At 41.5% G+C, this 20,145-nt stretch overlaps 1 protein-coding gene across 2 annotated transcripts in view; it reads left to right on the top strand.

Moving 5' to 3' along the window:
• Nucleotides 1-6: 6 nt before the first annotated feature.
• PDE3B (phosphodiesterase 3B) overlaps nt 7-20,145 on the top strand; it is a 161,587-nt gene continuing 141,448 nt past the window's right edge. For both annotated transcript variants that reach the window (XM_019551409.1, XM_019551408.1), the window contains exon 1: nt 7-113. In XM_019551409.1, the coding sequence (XP_019406954.1) occupies nt 72-113 (42 nt within the window). In that variant the 5' untranslated portion in view covers nt 7-71. The remainder of the gene's footprint in view (nt 114-20,145) is intronic.

Genomic DNA, 20,145 nt, shown 5'->3' with positions numbered 1-20,145 from the left:
GCCTGCCCGTGCTGCGCCCGCGCCGCCGCTCCAGCTGCGTGGCCCTGGGCGAGACCGCGGCGCGCTGCAAGATGTCCCGCCGGCCCTCGCTGCCCTGCATCTCCCGGGAGCAGGTAAGGCCACCCGGCGGCGGGATCCCCGGGGCGAGAGGGGGGCCGAGGGAGTCCCCTCTGTGAGAGAGAGGCGAGCGCCGCGACTCTTCCCCTGCAGCCAGACCGGGCCTGCGAGGGGCGCTGCGCAGGGACCGCCCGCCGGTGTTTGCAGACAGGGTTGGGAGCCGCTCTCGCCTGCGCGGGGCAGCGAGTCCGGATACCTGGGGCCTTTTCTTAATGCGAGCCCTGGAAGGTACAGGCAGCCGCCACCTTTGTTGCTGCTGTCATCATCATCTTCATATTGTTATCCTCCTCTTTTCAGAAGGAGACTAGGCGCCCACCTTGCTGGGCTGGTTTGTCCCCCGCAGTCTTTCCTGCCCAGAGCAGGGGGCTGGACCCGATGCTCTCACCAGGTCCCTACCTGCCCCAAACTGCTGTGAATCCTCGTTGTCATCGTCAGCATCCTTCTCCTACTCTCAGTGCTTCCTTGGCTTCCGCCAGCCCTCTCGGGACACCCAAACCACGGAGTTGCAGGGGCCCCAGCACGAGCGTCTTTACGCTTTCGTAGACATTACACTAGGGCTGGAAGGGACCTCGCAAGATCATCGGGTCCAGCCCTTTCTCTATGCATTGACGGTCTTGAGTCCTCGTGGACAACATGCTTCCCTCCCCCCAAATGGAGGGTGGTTTGGGGGTACTCCCAGTGGGATCTTCATCCTCGCTGTCTTTCCCCCTCCTAGCTAGCCGTGTTGGTTGTTTTCCCCGCGGGAGGTGCGGTTGCTGGGGGTGGGGCGCCAATGGCGCTGCGGCGTTTGCATGCGGGTCCGGCCGGGGAGAAGCCTGATGCTTTGTGCAGCACCAGCTTGGTGCCGGGCTGAGGAGCTCGGGGCTGTGTGCAGCGGAAAGCGAGGCCGCCGCAGCCGAGAGGAGAGAAGCCGCGTTTGCAACAGGCTGGGGAACCAGGAGTCGCTGCTGCGTCCCGAGGGCTCGGCACAGACTGCCGCTGCGGAGCTTAGTGAAGTTTGACTAGCCCGGCTCCACAGCGCGGTTCGGAGAGGATCTGGTGCGGGTGTTTCTCAGAGCTGCTGCTTCAAGTTGCCCCGTGGCTGTGAAGCGGAGGTGGGGGGGAAGAGATCGGGCATTTCTGCTCGTGCACGCACATCAGGAGCGCAGCCCCGCGGTACTGTGTTTCGACATGATAGGTTAATTCAAAATGTAAGCAGCTGTAACGGATTTAAGAAATTATTTTCTGAGGGCAACCAACCTTGAGGTGTTGATTAGGTACTCAACAAGAGGCACTCATTAAAACCACTGCAGCTGCACCTTTCAAATAGTCAGGGGCTGTTATCTGGCGATTAAGGTTTTACCTTCCTTAAGTCTTCTGTAGTGCCTTGCATTCTTTCAGTTAGGTAGTAGGTAACGAGCAGCTTGCGTGTGCATAATAGGAAGAAGACAAAATATGCTGAAAACTTTAATGAAATCCCCTTCTGGATGGCAAAGGCCATCCATTTCAACTTTTTAAGCTGAATTCCACATACGTTGCTAACACTGAAGAACTTTCTTAAATGCCATCTCAAACTACATTGAACAATTTTTTTTGAAAAAGCTGAAGTAATGAGTGTTCATAGTAATATGCAACTGTTTACAGAGACCCATAATGGCCTTTCCATCAAAAGAAAAGCAAAAAAAAGTTAGTTTCTTATTTTATTTCTTTTTAGCAGTAGATTGTACTTCATCAAGAAGGATTTAAACATGTTTTATGGATATGTTATGGACACTTTTGACTTAGCAATGCATTTCCTATACAGTATTACATGGGCGATTAGTATAGAGTGAACTCACTATTAAATCCACTACTTTCTCAATCTGATTTAGAGGATGGTCACTGTGGAGTTCATAAATGAAATGTGTAAATAATAAAGCTATACCTATGTATATAGATTTAAAAAAAAAATCTCGTATCTGAAAATGGAATCAATGCAGTATATGCTTCCTTGACTGCTTTGATCTTTTTCTGTGGTTTCATCATTGAGACATGAGAATTATGAGGGCTTAAATGTATAAAAAATAAACTCCAAAGATAATTTCATGTTTTTTTACCATCACTGCATTTTACCATCTATAAAATCCACTTTCCAATACTGACATCTTTAACCAGTTAAATTTTACTTGGTCTTCAATGAGTGCTTTATAACAAAGACAGAGTAATACAAATAATACACCGTAAGCCCACAATGCTATGAATGTGCTTTAGTAATATAAGGTAGCTTCGTTCCTATGGTGATATATTTAATGTATTTTATAAGGCTTATTAATATGGTATATTGACACGGGATAGGCTGGGGGGAATAAGAGCTGCAGTACAAACTGAGATTTTTGACTGATTCAGGAAAAATTTTAACATAACTGGAAAACTGAATGTTAGCAATTTATACGTGCTGAATTAGTTATGGCTGGCAGCTTGCATTTTGCTTAGTCTGGTTAAATCCTATGAGAAAATTATTATATTGGGTTCATAATCTATCTTGCAATAGTAAGCTAATACTTCGGAAGAGGTCTGTGTATGTAGTGGCAAATAAATGGATTCTTTCGTGCGGCTCCAGTCTGACACCCAGTGAAATCAGATGGTCCTGTCACTGTCTCAAGTGGGAGTAGCAACAGGCCCTCTTGGCCTGATCCTGTAAATGTTTCCTAAACTTGAGTAGTCTGTGTTTACAGGATCAAGCTCTGTTTTGACAAGTATAGGAATTATATTACTGAAATGTCTTTACAATCATGTTTTTCCTTGCCTTTGCTGTTTAGATTATTTCATACATACCTTAGGCGTAACTTTTAACAGATTTTTAATGGTGTGGGTTGTTTCTTTTTAATACAACAAGCTATGTTTTACTAAATGTAAGTAGATTTGTTTAGCTAGCTAGTTAGTTAACATTTTGTAAATATTAAATGCAAATCAAAAAAGATGGAATATAGATGACTTAATTTAAAGCCTAAATATCAAATGAGCAGTTCCCCCCCCACATACCTTAAAACCATATACATGTTAGTGTTTCTGTTGTGTACTGAAATAAAATTTGATTTTTAATCTGAATGCATTAGTAGTAAATGGACTTCTTGTAACTATGTGCGGTCATGTTCCTCTTGGGCCTGGTGTGATATTTGTATTTACAGCAGTGTATTTTAGATGTTTAAAAAAACAAAAATATAAAGACCATTTAGTCAAGCCGCTATATTTAAAAAAAGTTTATGTCCTAATTGTTTACACTGATGTCAAATGGAAATTTATTTTGACTTCAGTAGGTACAGGAACAATCATACGGATCTGTTCCTGTAAATGCTTGCATACAGGAGCAGCCCCGAGGGCTTCAAAGGGACGGCTTACATGAATTAAACATAATATCCCTTGCATATTTAATAATTCAGTTGGAGTCTGCAGAAACATGAAGTATTCCTAAACAGTAGTGGTCAGTATTACTGGCCTTGTAAATTTAAATACCAAATAAATTTATATAGTTTGTCTTAAAAAGTGCTATAATATAAGGGTATAGAAATGTGTATACTTACTCAGTTTTAATCCTGTCTTATTCAGAAGGCTCAGAGCACTTTACAGTAAACAAACAACCCACAGACAGGATTCCTCAAACACTCCAAAACCTGAGAACTCCCAAGTCTTGCCCCCCTCACTACTGCTTCCCTGACCCACAAGCAAGTCCTACCAATCCCAACCACACCTCCCAAGTGACACCTGTATAAGTTTCCAAGAACCCTTTTTCCTGTGACCCCTGATCACCTGTTCCCACCAACCCCAGGGGAGATCCCTCTATCTTCCCTCTCTTGAGGTCTCCTTCAACCTCACACCCCTTCTCCTAAAGAGGGCCTGTGGCTGTTTGTTCCCCTCTTCCCCCTCCCCATGCACCTAACTCCTACCCTCCCCCAACAAACAAAAAAAGCAAATTTCAAAGAACCTTAATACAAAAAGTGGAAAATTAAAAAAACTCCTGCTCCTGCCTGTCACTGACCACAAGGTGCCCTTAAACTTTGCCCTTCTGGGATGGCCTGCCAGCTAAGTCCACAGGCTGTGCAGGTCCTTTTCCTCCTTTAGGTGAGTGATGTGGTGCCTAGGTTGAATTCAAGCCCTCCCTCAGAGAGGAGTACCTCAAGTAAAGGGAGTGATGATCATGATCTATCCCAGTTGTTCAGCTCCAGGGTGACCTGCTGGCTTTGTGTTTGGAGCCCTTTCAAAAGGGGAGGGGGTGGCTTTCTCCCAGTGGTGCATCTGCTGTTAACTTCTAAGGGTTACTTATGAACAAGCTGGGAGTGGTACAGATGTAACAGATCTCCAGTTTTAACACTGCTTCATTTTGAGTTTAAAGTTGGAGCAGTTTTGCTACGCTTGTATTGTTCCTGGCTTGTTTGCCCACAACTGTTAGAACATAATGGCTGCTGTACCTTCCAATTCAGCAGTTCCCATTTTGAAATGTTCCCCTTTTCAAAGGGCTCCAAACGAACATGTGTCCATACCCTAACCTAGGTAATAGTAGATATGTATTACTTCTGGTCAGACATACAGCACGTGATTGGGCTTGCTGAGTATAAACAAGATCACCTACTATCTAAAAAGTGTTTTGTTTTGCAGAAGATGGAATTATTTTCTGTTTTTAAATATATGGGGCATGTGTAACAAACTGAACGCGGCTAACTTGTTTAGCTATCTGGGTTTTTATTCAGAGATGAGGGAAATTTAGCTTGTTTTACAGATAAGATTATTTCCACTTCACGCTGTTCTGGTTACAGGAAGGATTGTTATTGAATGGCTAGACTGGTCCTTGGGAAATCTATAGTCTATTCCCAGCTGTCCAATGGCCTTTTTTAAAGCACACATGTACCTTGAAGTTAATAGGATCATGTATATGCTTACATAACTTGTGTTTCAGTTCCCCATTTTTACTAAGTATAAGACACTTTCATCCTTTTTTTTTTCTCAGCTTTTATACTGTAAATTCTTTGGGGGATAAGTTCTGTTTTACTCCATTTCTTCAGCATGTATATAAGATAAAATAGTAGCACTTTACTTGTGTTTTACTGTAGGCTGCAAGTAGTATTTTAGAGGTTAGCTTTTGAAGCTTGCTATTTTTCTAAAATGGTTGAAGTGACAGCCAGAGCAGATATAATTGCATGCAAATATTTGTGGTCCTATCATAATTTTTAATTTCTTGATTTCTTTTCTACATGGGGGGGAAGGTTACAAAATACTGCTTTTGTATTTGAAAATAAAAGATTTGAAAGTTGGATATAAGTACACGCAGTGATTTATTTTAGCTAGCAATAGGAGTATTCATACATTTAGAAGACAAAATACTTATTTTTCTTTGAACATTCAACCTTAGTGTAAAAAATCTGAGACTGTCTTTAACTGTTCTCATACAATATTTGAATAGAGAAAACAACAGGAAAAATTAGACAAGGACCGTCTTACCGTGGTTTGGGTTATTGCTTGTCTCTGTTATCTTTTGACTTAATTCTCTAATCTTGCAGACTTAAGGTTGCGTGGTGGTATCCTGCATCCTTCCAGAACGTCATGTTCAGCAAAAGTCAAAGTTCTGAAAGCAAAAAAGATTTCAGAGAGATACTCCTACAACCTTCTCCAACCATGACAGTAGCTAATGAGAGTTACCTGCAGATTCTCCAGCTGCATTCATTGCAGTTAAGTGCATCTCTCTTGAATGGTGGAGGAATTAGCTACAATTGACAGAATGTCTCTCATTTCAATTATAAATCTGAGAGGATACTTAAGGTTCTCAGAGGGAGAAGATAAATGTTTTTCTTATGACTCTGTGTATGATCAGAAGGAAGTGGTTTATGTGTACCTTGGGAGTCAGAATGGGTCATTTCAGTGCTTTTTCACGTAGGCTGTGTCAAGAGCAGGACATAGAAACTATCTGGGCATGAGGAGCATCAGCAGTTAGAGCAGAAAATGTATGCTGTCTGTGCCTAAACAAAAGTATAGTTTTTATGGCATTGTGAGCATAATCATGTGGGGACTATAAAAATTAGCAGGTACTGTATTGTGTTCTTTCTGTGGGGTAAGCTTAAGTGTTTGGTTGCAAAGCAGGTACAGTGTAAGTAGTTTCTGCTTAGTTCAAAGGCAGAGTCAGAGTGTGTATATTTTATAATGGGACTGGGTGAGAAAGTTTACCCATGTTCAATGTGTCACCAAAATGTGATGGTTTTAATAAATGATAGTTACAAAAATGTATATATATAATTTTTCATATGATAGCAGTCCCCTATTGATGCTTGTCCACAACGTGTATATTGCCTGCTACCATTTTCAGCTCATCCTTTTCTTAGCCCATTAAATCCTTGTATTTTAGAAGCGATTGCTGCATAAGCATCAGATTCTTGCTGTTTTGTCCCCTTTACTGTTTTATATTTGTCACAGGTAGCAGCTTATTGTAGGGTTGTATACTCCCGTGATTATGTAGCTTTTAATTGAGTACTAAACCAGGCCATACAGTCATATTGTACCCTCTCTCCTGCCCATACTTTGGGCCATTTTCCGCAGTCATGCTCTTGGCCCATCTGGCTGGTCCCACCTCAACATTCCCTCCCCCTCTCCCTCCCTACTGTACCTCTAGCTAATTCTGTCATCAGATGCAAGGATAACATGTACTACAATTTTGTATTTCTTGGTTATTAGATGCTTAGCTTTGTATTTTATATTATGGGCACCCACCAAACCTATGGTGCAGGGGTAGAGAGAGTAACTCTCTAGTCGCATCAGAGTAGCAGAGCTTTTGCGCGTTTTTAGCTCTGAACTTGTGCGGCGGGATAGTGTGCCTTAGATCCCATTAGAGAGACAGAAAATCCAGATTAGAGTTTATATAGGAGTGGAGGGAACAGGTACAGGGACTCAGACACACAGAAGCTTGGCTCCCTATCCCTTCCTCCATCCTCTACAAGCAAATGCAAGCTTAGCAGTTTGTTGACTGTTGTTCTATATTCCCTTGAAGGCTTACTGGGCACTCTCCATGAGTTGGTCTTGCTCAAGTGATGCTAATTTGGAATTACTAATTTTGCCTCACTTGCCAAATGTTAAGAAAGTCCAAGTAAGCATATGGATTTTAGGGTTCTTAAGAAGGGTAATCTTTAACAGAAAGTGAGGGGTGGGGGTTCATGCAAGTGGGAAATGGGACGTTGATCTTAATATGATGTTCTCAGCAGAATGAAGAATAACCCCTGGATATGAATAGAGCTTGAAACAGCTGTGAATGGTGTGAACTAAGGCTCTGTGAAGCTTCGGGTACTGATTCTATTTGGCCTGATTTGGTGGCTGAATCTCTGAATCTAAATCAAATCAGGGGGACCAATAAAAAGGTCCAAATCAATTTGAAGCTCTCTGAATTTTTTAGGAAGATTCGAAGAGCTCTGATGACTTGGACAATCCCTGCCTGCTGCAGCAGGGAGCTGCAGCCTGACTTGGAGCTGGTAACTAGGGGGGGGCAGGAGAGGGGAGCTGCAGGAGGGGACCATGGGGGGGCCCCTGCCCACCCCAGCTCCTGGTGCTTAAAAAAAAAAAGCCCTGCTCATGGTGCTGCTGAGCAAGGGGATGATCCTTGCTGTCCCCCACTGCCCCATGCTGCGTGAGGGGACTTCACATGAACCCCCAGCCCCCCCATGGCTGCCCTGCCCTCCCCAGCTTTGGCCCTTTAAGGGAACCCCCCAAGAACTCACTAATTCCTACAGCAGCCTTGGGGCTTTGTGGAGCTCATCTATAGCCCCCTTGCATGGCGTGGGGCAGCGGGGATTGCCCTCCGCCCTGCTGGGGAGGAACTGTGTGAATCTGGGGGGTTCTATGTATCTATTTATTTATTTATTTTTCTTAAAGGGCCGGAGCTGGGGTGAGCAGGGCAGCCATGGAGGAGTTGGAAGAGCGAGGGGGGTGGGGTGTTTGTGGAGAGCCTCCCACACAGTGTGGGACAGTGGGGGGAAGCAGGGATAACCCCCTGCCCACAGCACCTGGGGGGGAAAACCCTGATTCACAGGTGCTGGCAACTGGGACGGGTGGGGCAGCCATTGCTGGGCTGGGTGGTTTGGAGACTTGGCAGCAGCTGAATCTCTGAATTGGATTCAGCTGAATCAGTTCGGGGGAGTGACTGGCCAAATCCAAAGCTAAAACTAGCTGTTTCGCACAGGCCTGGTGTGAACTGCTTGATTCATTCTAGGTGTTCTCACTTCTCTTTCCCAGCATCAGAGTTTGAGAGTTGGGGCTATTGTTTGTAGCTGTGTTGGTCTAAGGGCATAGGCAGACAAGGTTCCAGGTTTTGGGGGTGTTGGTTGTAGTCAGTTATTTAGTTGGTCTAATAAAAGATATCACATTTACCCAATGAACCTTGCCTGCGTGAGTCAGAGGTACGTATTAACCATTTATTTTCAGTTCTTCATCCCAACTTAGTACAGTGTGCTTTGTGCATGTAGGCCTTTGCCAGATCACATGGGTAGGCAGGGAAAGGAGTTCAGGTTCCTGCAGAAAGTTATGTGCTACATAGATCCCAGCATATGCACAGGGGATGGAGAGAGGCTGAATAACAGAATAACTAGTCCTTCTTTAAATCGTGTTTTATCACACTAGGGTGGAAGGAAAATGTAGTGCTTACATGACTGTAGGGGTAGGACCTTCAGTATCGCAGTGTATATTGAGAAGCAGACAGGAGCTTAGACATTCCTTAGAATAGTTGTTCTCAATCTTGTTAGACTTAAGGCACTCCTTGCAAAACATAACCTCTACCTGTCCCTCCCCCCAAGACAGACAAACAAACAAGAAGAGTTTAATAAGGACAGATTATGGCAAGCAGTTTGTTAGTTTTTTATTTTTAAGATCAAACTGAAGCTGGCCTGAGTAGGCTCAGCTAGCAGCGTGGAAGGCTTTTCATCTATTCAGTTCATGCATTAGGTTCCTGTCTACCCTGAGAGAGGTACTACTCTTTAAAGTTTTATTCTCCCAAAGGGGTAGTGAATCCATGCACTAAATGGGATAAATGTCAAGCTACTGAGACTGTGTTTTGAGCATGGTCATAGTAGTTTCATATTCACTTTGTTTGTTTTTTATGGTAGAATCTGTTAAGGTTAAAGGAGAAGCTTTTTTTTTTTTCTCTCTTGCTGGGGTAGAAGAAAAGAGAGAGGTCCCATCTCAAGAAGCCTGTACTTGGATGACTCCAAATTTGTAATTCTATCCTGTACTCCCATGAGCCATGCTTGAGTTAATGGAAACATGAATAAGCCTCTGGATTTTAGGGGAGTTAAGAGCTGACCTTCAAACAGAAGTGGGTTTTCAACCTTAACTGTAGCCCAACTACGGCTCTGATCATCAGTGAAAAGAAGATCTTAACTACATAGGAATTATAATATGCATATCTTTTTCTTTTAAAAAGGATATTGACAACCCATTTATATTTGTGTGAACTTGCATGTAAAACTATATAGATTTGTTTAATTTATTTTGCATAAGTACTTTATTAAAAAAAAAGTCTGAAGCCTAAATTAGAATTAAATGCTTCATGTTTTTATCAATAAAACCAGCCTTAAAAGTAGAGGTGCATCTATATATTGGTCCATATCGGATTGGTGCCAATAAAAGGAAAATTGACATTACTGGCAGTCAGTTTTCTTTGTCTGGTTTCGCGGATTTTTAATGTCACTGATAAATGCCACGTGCATGCACATGTACAAGAATGCAGCCGGGCAGCTTGGAGACCAGCGTCTGGCTGGTAAGTATGGGGGACGGAAGGGGCTTTGAGGAGGGGAGGGTGGGGAGGAAAGGGGCAGCAGATCGAGGCCTCCATGGTGAGGGAAGGAGTGGGGCAGGGGCAGGCACTGTCCGGCTAGCGTGGAGTGGGGCAGGGTGCAGGATGGAGCCGCAGGTGGCTCATCCAGGCAGCCAGGATGGGGGTGGCTTCCTGCCATTGCGCACCTCCCAGGGAAGGCACAGGGGAGCATGTATCCCCCATGCTTTCCCTGGGGGTGCGCGCAGCAGCAGGGAGCTGCCTCCTGGGTAAGCTGCCCAAGGCTCTATTCTGCATCCCAGCCAGACAACCCCTGCCCCTGCGCCATCCCCATTCCCTCTTTTACCATGGGGGGGGGCCTCAATCTGCCCCTTCCCAGACCTCTTTCCTCCCCTGCAGACTTACTGGCCAGATGCTGCTCTCCAAGTTCCCAGGCTGCATATTGGATCAGTATTGGCCAATATAGCTGGTTAATAATAGGCCATCAGTATTGGCCAAAAAAATCTTTTTATTGGTGCACCCCTACTTACAAGGTTGTCATGAAAATGCTCTGCCCTTTGAACAAAACCTATTCCTCATTCCTTTGCCATGATCATTCTTCAACCCATATTTAAGGGTAAGTTGAAGTTCTGATAAAGCAGTTCATTCTCTTGTTCTTTGTTTAACTACAAATGCTCCATGATATGATGTTGTCCTGTGTTTTTTAAAGAGAGAATAGATTTCTAAACCAACTGTTAGAATTTCAATATGTATTGAATTGTACCACTGTATGGATTCTCTTGCCTTTTTAATTTTGCAACATGCAGTTTTGGGGGAGCCTGTAGCTAGTAATCTAAGGGTGAGGGGGGCCACCTGCCTGCATGTGCCTGCCTATGTGTGGTGCAACAGGGGTGATTTGCATGGGGGCAGCTTGTGGGGTCTGTGGCTTGAAGAGTCTGTGGCCTGCATGGACTGTCCTCCAGCTGTCCAAAGTTGGACAGCTCTGGCCTAAAGTACGAGCAAAATAGGTCACACTCCTTTGCAAACTTTGTTCCAGCACCCCAAAAAGAATGGTAGTGCACAGCTTTCCACAAAGCAAACAAGATAACCATTGCTTATTGCTTGCCTGCTTGTTCTTCCTTCTGGTTTGTTTTTTTGCATGCTTTATCCTTTCCAACTCTGTCAGCAGCACAGGAATAAAAAATCAAATCCATTTACTGGCAGACATGTTTATTTTAGCAGAAGATATGAATTTAGGATTGGAAGGGAAATCCGAGGTCACGGAGTCCAGTCCCCCTCTCTTACAGGCAACCACTTCACATACTGTTTTATAAACTGACAAAGCTCCACCTAAAGTTAGTTAGACTTTGTTTTTTGATGGAACTGGGAACAGAAAAATGAGTAGAAAAGCGGAGGTCTTGACTGTTAATTATGACACTCTGGTAAAAGATGTTGGGGGTCATGGGGGATGCCAATGTGCAACCCTGCACCTTGGCAGCTGCTGCTGCTATGGCACCCTCTGTTTTAGTTGCGGGATATGGTGCCTTGCTGTTCCCTTGGTAGATAGAGAAAAGGCAGTGGATTTTTCCAGGGGCACTCTAGAGGCAGCTTTCTTTTACACATACAGCAGTGGGGAAAATACCATCTAGGTAAGCGTATTTTTAAAAAGGCAGTATGCAGAGTGGGAACAAGCCTTAGGATAACATTGTCCAGCATAGGAACAGAGTGCAGAAGTGCCTACGTAAAATCGCTAACCTGCCTCCTGTCATTCCATAGGTATGCATCCACCTAATGAACAATAAATAAGGGGAAAGTTATCTGGAGAAGTTCTTATCATCTTAAAGTGAATTCGAGTATGGGAAGGGAAAATGGGAATAACATTTGAAAATGGTGGGGGAAACGTTTTACCATTGCTGGCATGAAACTATGGTATCTGGACAATAAATACTTTTCTTTTTTTTTTTTCTGCTTTTTCTTAGCACCTATAGCATGAAATGGGGGTGGGGGGTGGGAAATGTTTAAGAAACCATTCTCTGCATTCTAACAAAGAGCTACTAAGTAGAAGGGAGGATCATTATTTTTCTGGAGCTATCCCAAAGGCCATTAAAGGGAGTACGTGCACGCTCTTGCAAAGGGATAGTGTACTCAGTAGAGGCAAAAGGCTACACTGGAATGTGACATGGGTCACACGCACCCAACCTAGTCCTGCACATCATAAATAACACTACATTGGGACCTTCCATTCAATCATTAAATTGTTGTCTGCCGGTATCATTCACCTCATGTTCAGTTCAATTTCATTTTGTGAGCTCTATTAGACTATGGTTGTTTCTGCATAAAGAACATAATTTTGATCTTTCTCTCTAGAAAAATCTTTTAAGGGAATTTAAAAGTGCAGTACAAACTTAGATTATTATCAGAAATTTAACTTTATTAAAATTATACAAAATAGTTTTTTCCAGTGATTTTTGGCTTTCTTGAACGTTTTCCAGACTTTCATTCAAATGAATAAATCCGCTTGCCATTTTTAACATTTGATGATTTATCCGCTTTTAGATGCTAAAGACAAAAGAGCTCCTTTTATTAATTCTGCATATATGAATGGAATAGATTCTTGAAATTAATTTGTTTTCCAAAGATGGAGAGTCTCTGTAGCTAGGCTTATAAATGTTGCAAAGGACAGTAACAAAATAACTATCCATACAGTTTTATTTGGTAGCATGCAATTAATAACTATTTGATAATTTCCATGGATACATGTACAAAAACCCTTAACAAAGATGAAGTTAAAACAAGTACATTAAAGGAAATGTTATGGTGCATTAACTGGCTATTTCCAGGATTAATTTTCATACTAATCTCAATTACCATATTTTACCATCCAGATACATTTGTGGACTCCTTAACATCTATTTTTGTAGTTTCCATTTATGAGCAACTGTGATATACCAGTGATTCTTAACCTTTTTGACTCAAGGCACCCCACACTAGACTTGAGATACTCCTCCATAACTTTTGTGAATTGAATGGCACCCAACTTAAAAAATGGTTTTATACATAAGGGTGCTTATCCTCTTGTAGAGGGGCCAGACAGTGGTGGCAGGGGACCATCCAGGCAAGGACAAGACTGAGCCTGAATTTATCTGCTTATCTCTTTACAGTTTGCTTGCTTTATCCAACCTCTTGGCACCCTAGTTGAGAATTGCTGATGTACATGTTCAGTTTCATATAACTGTATTCAAGTGCATAAATTAAACTGTAACTGGGTTACAGTACATTCTTTAAATACAGTAAGTTGTGCTGTTTGTAACTTAAAAAATATGAGCTCGGGTTTACTGCTTCTCAGTGTAAAAACAAGCCCAAGGGACCTAAACTCTGCCATCAGTTAGTTGCATTGGCTGCTTACAGACATGGAACACCCCCCCCCCCCGCAAAATGGCACTTTACTTTACTTTAAACTTGTGCGTGGAGCCTAGTGTGTGCTCAGAGAAGGCAGGATGTTAATTGTACCTGGCTCTCCTAATGTCTGTAGAGATTGGGCACTTCAGTGGGGCTTTTTGGTGTGTTTAATAGCTGGTTGAATCTTCCCTAGCTAGAAGTGCCAAAAAGCCCTGCTAAAGCACCCAATTTCTACAGATACTGTGGAGCCAGGTTGAATTAATGTGCTGCTGCTTCCAGTAGAGGGTTTTTTGTTTTTGTTTCTTTTTTCTCCTATGTCTGTCATTGCTCGCTATGTTTTAGAGTATAAGAACAAAGCAACCACTTTTGTGAAATTCTCAAAGAACTATCAGTAGAGCATGTAATTTATTCAATCTTTGTACAAAAAGAAACTTCCAATTATTCTACAGAATAATAGTAAAAGATCAGTAATACAAACAAAAAAAATCTACAGACACAGTACAAGGTTTCAGTATATTTTAAGCAGGTAGAAAGTCTGAAATCCACTAAGGTCATTTAGAATAAATGATTAGAATTGAACTAAAATTGACGTGCATGCTTGTGAATACTCAGAAGAATTATTAGTCATTCTTTCTCCTGGACATGCTGTAACTTTTAAGAGGTTGTACTATATATTTTTTTTCATGGACAATAACAAGCTAATTCATCCTTAACAATAGGAGTGTGACTGTTGCTTTTAAATGTAATATTTGTATATAGCTGCTCTTATTTTCTCTGCTGGGCAGTTAAAAACTCATTGTTAAAGATTTATGGACTTTCTGTACTTATGTGAAAATATCTTTGTAATAGAGTCCCCAGGGCTGCTGTCCCAAAGGTAGAATTTTAATTTTCAAATGGACAAGAAAAAATATTGTGTACGTCTATATTTAATTAAATTAATCTAATAATATTTATATCGATTGCTTGTTTAAAATTACACAGGGTTTAATATGATTGAATACCCAGTTCTGTAGTTTTGCTACTATAGTTCACCTCACTTCATAGACAAATGGGTTCTTGGAAGCCCTGCCAGCAACTGACAGGGTTACGTGTGCCCCCTAAGTAAGAAGGCACCCTCCTTCCCTTTTTTTGGAAGTGTATGGGATCTTCCTAATAAAGTAAAGGAATATGGATTCTTTTATTCCATAACTGTTGTCTGTACTTCCATCTTTCTCTCAAAAATATACTTTTATTTTGTCATCTTTTTCTATATTTAGCTTTAGTCTTTCCTGACTTTAAAACTTTTTCTCCTACTGATGTAACCCTGCTTTTTTCCGCTTGTTATGCTGAATGTAGTTTGTAGCTCATTCTGTAATATGTTTATATGTTTGTGGCTGAACAGTTTTCATCTTTGTGAAGGTTATGATACAGTATTAATGCTTAAACAATATTAATACTCACTGTTTTATCTGAGAGTGGATAGCACATAATGTTTAGTAGACACTGTCATTCATAATATTAAATTAAAATTTTCTTTTGAACTGACAAAAATCAAAATGTCTATTAATGTAGAATTCCAGGCAATAAAGTATGAAAAAATAAAAATATAAAAAACAAATGAGATGCACATTTCCTTGAAAGTACAAAATCTTATACCTGTACTTTGTCCTTTTCACGTTCTTTCTGTTTGTCAAATGTAACTTTGTTTCAGGTTGTTCATTTGTGACCCATTTCTGCAAAACTAACCTAGGAGCAGGTCCTCAAAGCTGTGTTGGCTCATGAGCTCCAGTCTGCATAAAGGGTCTAACTTTTATGTTCTGCTCTACACAAAGGGTCTATTGTAGGACCTGGTGTTTAGATTATAAAACTTTTTGGATAAAAGTTTTCTGTGAAAAATTCAGTCCATTTACAGTTTTAAGGTTTGAGAATAATTTCCTTACTTGCATCTTAATCTCCCCTTTTTTGTCTTAAGAAGATTGTTTGTTTCTAGATTTTTATTGGAGGGAATAAAGCCTCCCTACTCATTTCTCTGTACAGCTGCTTTGCTCAGTTGCTTGCTTAGTATTTTCTAAGTGTGAACAAGGTGAAAAAGGAGGAATGGTGGAGTCAAAGTTTCATTCCTGTACTTGTTTAGGAGTGGCTAACTATGACAAGTTGAACCCTGAACAAGGCTGTGAAGTAACTTTCTCTCTCTCTCTCTCTCTCTCTCTCTCTCTCTCTCTCTCTCTCTCTCTCTCTCTCTCTCTCTCTCTCTCTCTCTCTCCCCCCCCCCTTCTGGAGAAATAATAGGGTGGAGGTAGTGCTCAAAGACGCAGTTTCTTTCCAGAAGTCTTACCTGGATGGTGCTGCCAAGTGCATTCTTTACTGAGATACATGGATAGATCCGTTTTTAATTTGGATATTTCAGCCTGCTTAAAGCTTGATGATGGAATCAAACCCCTCAGTTATTGGGAACCAGGGAAATGCCTTGTGTCAAGCTTTTTTTAAATTTTTTTTATTCTCCCCCCCCCCCCCCCCCCCTTTCAGTGTGCTGGGCAGACCCAAATAGACTTCCTTACTCTTTTTGAGTAGGAAAGTCTACTTGGGGTTGAGGGAAATTCTGAAATTTACTTTGGATTTTATGATAAGCACATTGTGCAAAGAGGTTTTTCCTTGCTGTGTGCTTCTGGGAGATTTATCCTAGCAATTCTTCTCCCCTTTCTGAGGTGTGGCAGTGACTGATACCCTTGCTGGCTTCAGGGATAGAGCTGGATGAAGAAATGCCAGAAGCAGAAAGGGTTTCTGTTTCTCCATTCATCCCCTTTCAGACATCTCATTTGGGAGTTCATCTAGCTCTTTGTACAGCGTACAGTTTCCTTCTCTCATCCCAGTCTGCTTGTGCATGGAAACAAGGAGATCAGGTAAAGCAGTAGATTCCCAATCCATATTTACTGGCAGCCATTATGACAGTTCCTTTCTGGCATTCTCTCTTACTTTTACTGGCTCAGCAAATGATATGCAGTGACAGGCGGTTGTTGGAAATTTCATCTTATCATCATGAGTTACTTGACTTTGAGAGAGACATTTTAAAAAGTTTTTACTCAATGCTTTGTTCAGAAAAAAGTGAAAGAATAGGTGTGTTGTTGAAAATTACAATGAACTTAGCTAGATTCTTGCTCAAAGTCTGTTTTTGGTCTCTGGTTAATCTAATTCCTGAAAATTGTTAGTTGAAACTTTTGTTTTGCTGTAAGGAAGCTGTGTTGTAGTTCACTTCTGCCATGAACACTTCCTGTACTATGCAATAACAGAAAATGGTTACTGATTTCATGTGGTGCTCTTCAATTCCTCCTGTTCTGTGAATTTTCACTAAGCTGATCATAATTTCTATCACTTGACATTTCGTTTGGTGAGGAGTAAACTTTTTTTGGCAGTGCGGCACAAATTAGTCTTGCACCTTTCTCAAGTGCCACCACACTTAATCTCCTTTCCTTGCCTGATCTCCTGCTCTGCTTTCTGCTCCCAGTCCTGTGCTTTCTGCCTGTTTTTCTCCTTTGTGTTCTGCTTCCTGCCCTGTTTGCTGCTGTGCTGCCTGTCCTCTCTCTAACTTGCTGCCTGCCACACGCACAGAGGCTGCCTGTGCCAATTGTAGTACTTATACCACAGGTACACTTGATCTAGATAACCACTGTTTGGATGACTTGCTGGTGAAAGTTCATTTGTACGAATGTTTCCGTGTACTGTTTGGACCATTGAAGTGCTCATGTCTAATGATGTCCACATTAGTTTTCAGATAAATCCCTCTGATTTGTTTGAGAAACTGGTTCACTTAATGAATCTTCTATCAAACTAACTTCATTTTAGTTATTTATAAAGAAAAGAATTCAAACCTCCAGTATTTCATCAGGAATTTTTCAACAATCATCATGTATTGGGTCTGCATCAGCAGGACTGGGTTCAGTTTTTCTCTGTGTGATAACATATCCCGTATTCTTCAAACTTTCTTTCTTTTTTTTTTAAAATATCTTTGGAATTCCCAGAGTTAGAGGAGAGATTGTCTTGCATCCTTTGAGGAAATCTAGATCAAGGCAAATGGTTGTTAGTACAGAAGTCTGTTCTTTCTCCCTCAGTTCCCAAGGTCTCCCTCTAGTTGCTACTTGTATAACAAATTGGCAACAGCTCTACACTTTAGCATTAGAATTGTTAGAGAAGAACAAAATAGCTTGCATATATGAGTGGAAGGGGAAAAAAACTTTTTGATTGTGGAGTAGAATTTGACCAAAGCCCACCTAGCTTTTGTGAAAAAATTATCTAGAGGCAAATTGGGTGTAGGAAACTTAATAACTAAATCAGAACACTTGAACTTCTTAAAAAAAAAATGGTGGTTCAGCTGTCTCTGGTCCTGTATACAAGTACAGTTGGCAATCAATCTTTATTTTTTATTGATTGAAACCTCCTTAGCCCAGGGCTTGGCAACATTTTTGCTCAATGGGCTGGAAAAACCTAGCTTGGACTTAAGGTAGGTTAACACTAGGGCCTTGTCACTACTGCAGCTGCTGCTTCTCCCCACTGTCTTCAGCAAGCAGGTAGCTCTGCCTGTGGCCCAGGCTGAAGACGCCCAGCTCCTGGCCATATCCAGTGGTTTCATAGGCTGAATCTGGCCTCTAGGCCACAGGTTGCTGACACTGCCCTAACACAGGGCCCTCTTGTATTCATGTTTCCAACAACTGAGTGTTTTGGCCTGCAAGCTGATGCTTTTTTTTTTTTTCATCTCCTAAGGCTGGGGTCAGCATGCATGCTGAGCATGGTACCCAAAGCCATTTTGCTCAGCACACCACTGCCGGCCTGGGCTCTAAGCAGCTGCTGCCAGCCACAGAGTCCAGGCTGTTTCCAGCAGGCGGCTGGGAGGCTGTAAGCCCTGCTGCAAGCAGGCTGGGCTCTGTGGGTTGGCTGCAGCTGGGAGGCTGCAAACAGCTGCTGCAGGCAGCATGTCAGCTCTCTGGCACCTTCCAAGGTAGACATTGCGGTTTTTTTGGCACTCGGGTCAAAAAATGTTGCCTACCCCTGTCCTAAGGCATGAATGTTTCAGAGAGCTTGTAGGTTTCTTCCTCTTTAATCTAGAAATTGTTTAATATCAATATGGAAAATTTGTGATGCACTCATAAGGACAAGACACTTTTTCTTGTTCAACAGAAGAATTTTGGAATTCCTATTTTGGATCAACTGACTGTGTGAGTACTGGGGCAGTATTGAGAACAAAATGGCTTATTTCTGTTACCTGTTTCACCCTTCTCCTGCACTATCCCCTCCTCCACTTTTACACCTTTGCACTTTTATAGATTCCTTTCATTTTAGTGTGCAGTCTCAATAACAATTCTATTCAACACACTGCCACCAACTCCATTTCCAGTGTTTGGAAGTGGCTTCTTCAGACTAAATTAAATGGCTTTCTCACTAGCAGTGTAGTGGCTGGACCAGTTAGTGAATGGGGGCAGGCAGGAGATGTTGGTCTCTGTAAACCTGATATGTGTTTTTCCCAGATAAGATGGCTCTGAGGCATGCATCAGTTTTCTTGGATCTGAGAAAAATGCATCTAATTTGAACAAACATGTTTCTTTTGTGCCTCAACTATTCCATAATGTAAAGAAGCAGTTACACCTATTGAAAATGTAATATCAAGAAGATGCACTCAGTTCATGAAAGAGCCATGGTGGAAGCTGGTGGCCCAGAACATCCAACTATTTTTCTTTTAAAATAGAAATCTCTATACGATCTTCACTGATAGGTTGTTGTGAAGTCTTATCAGACAAGGGAAAGATGAATGAAAATGTTGAGTACTTTCCAAATTTTAAATATCGTTATTTCCAGTGAAATAACTTATTTTGGAAGGTAGCTCCTTGATGTTGTCTGTGCTCTGTAAATTTTCAGGATGGAATAAAGAGCCTCCTTCCAGCACCAAATCTCTAGGTTTAGAAAGTGTCTTCTGTGCTATACATGTTGTCCAATGTGGGATTTAAAATATGCACTTGGTTTACAAATTCTGGTAAATAAAACATGGATTATATTTGTTTCCTAAAGAATACAAAATTAATGCATCTTAATCTGAAATGTTTTGAACAGTCCTTGTAATGAGGGTATTTCAGAAATAGTATTTAAACCGCTGAAACCAGGGAACTGTAAAATTCAACTTGAAGCATACTGCTGACTTTATCTCAGCTAGATCTTTTGGGGAACTCTGAATCTGGGAACACAGTGTATGTTTCATGTGCTGAAGTGCATATAATCATTTCAGGATGAAAATGTAATAATTTATTTACTTTCTTGGAATGTATGACAGATCCCTGATTTAAGTGCTTGTGACGGATGAGTTAACAGAACAAAATGGTTTTTGGGTTTTTTTTAATTCCAGATGTTAGGGTTTCTTTTATCCCAGTTTATCTTAAACTATGTGCAATAGTTTATTTTAAAAGTATTGGATATCTATTCATGAATTTTACTTGTCTGTGTTTTTGAGAAAACAAGAATTTATATGTGAAGTAGTGATATAAAAGGTTTACTGAAACAACTGTTTTAGAATAAGCTGTTAGTAAAGGGTTAAACAGTGTTCTTGGTATGTTTCTTTGGCTGCTGAGTGAAACAGGATGCAGTGACTACATTGTCAGACTGCTGGTGTGAGTGCAAACAGATGAGGAAATGCTAGAGCAGGCACTCCAGCAACTTGGGCTGTTGCCTAGGAAACGGTTTGCGTCATACTTACCAGCAATTAGCTTACAGTTCTTTTATTTTTGATAGAAATGCAAGTTGAACTTGACTGCAGCAAAGCAAAAGACTGGCCTCAGCTCACTCTTAGTATGTGATTGTAGCTCTTACTTTGGTGCTTGTGTGACTTTGTGAAATAAATGCCCTGATGAAATCTTTTAAAAAAAAAAAAAAAAAAA

The sequence above is a fragment of the Crocodylus porosus genome, unplaced genomic scaffold (assembly GCF_001723895.1).
Source record: "Crocodylus porosus isolate Cpor-Errol unplaced genomic scaffold, CroPor_comp1, whole genome shotgun sequence".
Classification (NCBI taxonomy): domain Eukaryota; kingdom Metazoa; phylum Chordata; order Crocodylia; family Crocodylidae; genus Crocodylus; species Crocodylus porosus.
Note: the sequence above shows the minus strand (reverse complement) of the source record. Positions and strands in the feature narration are given on the sequence as shown.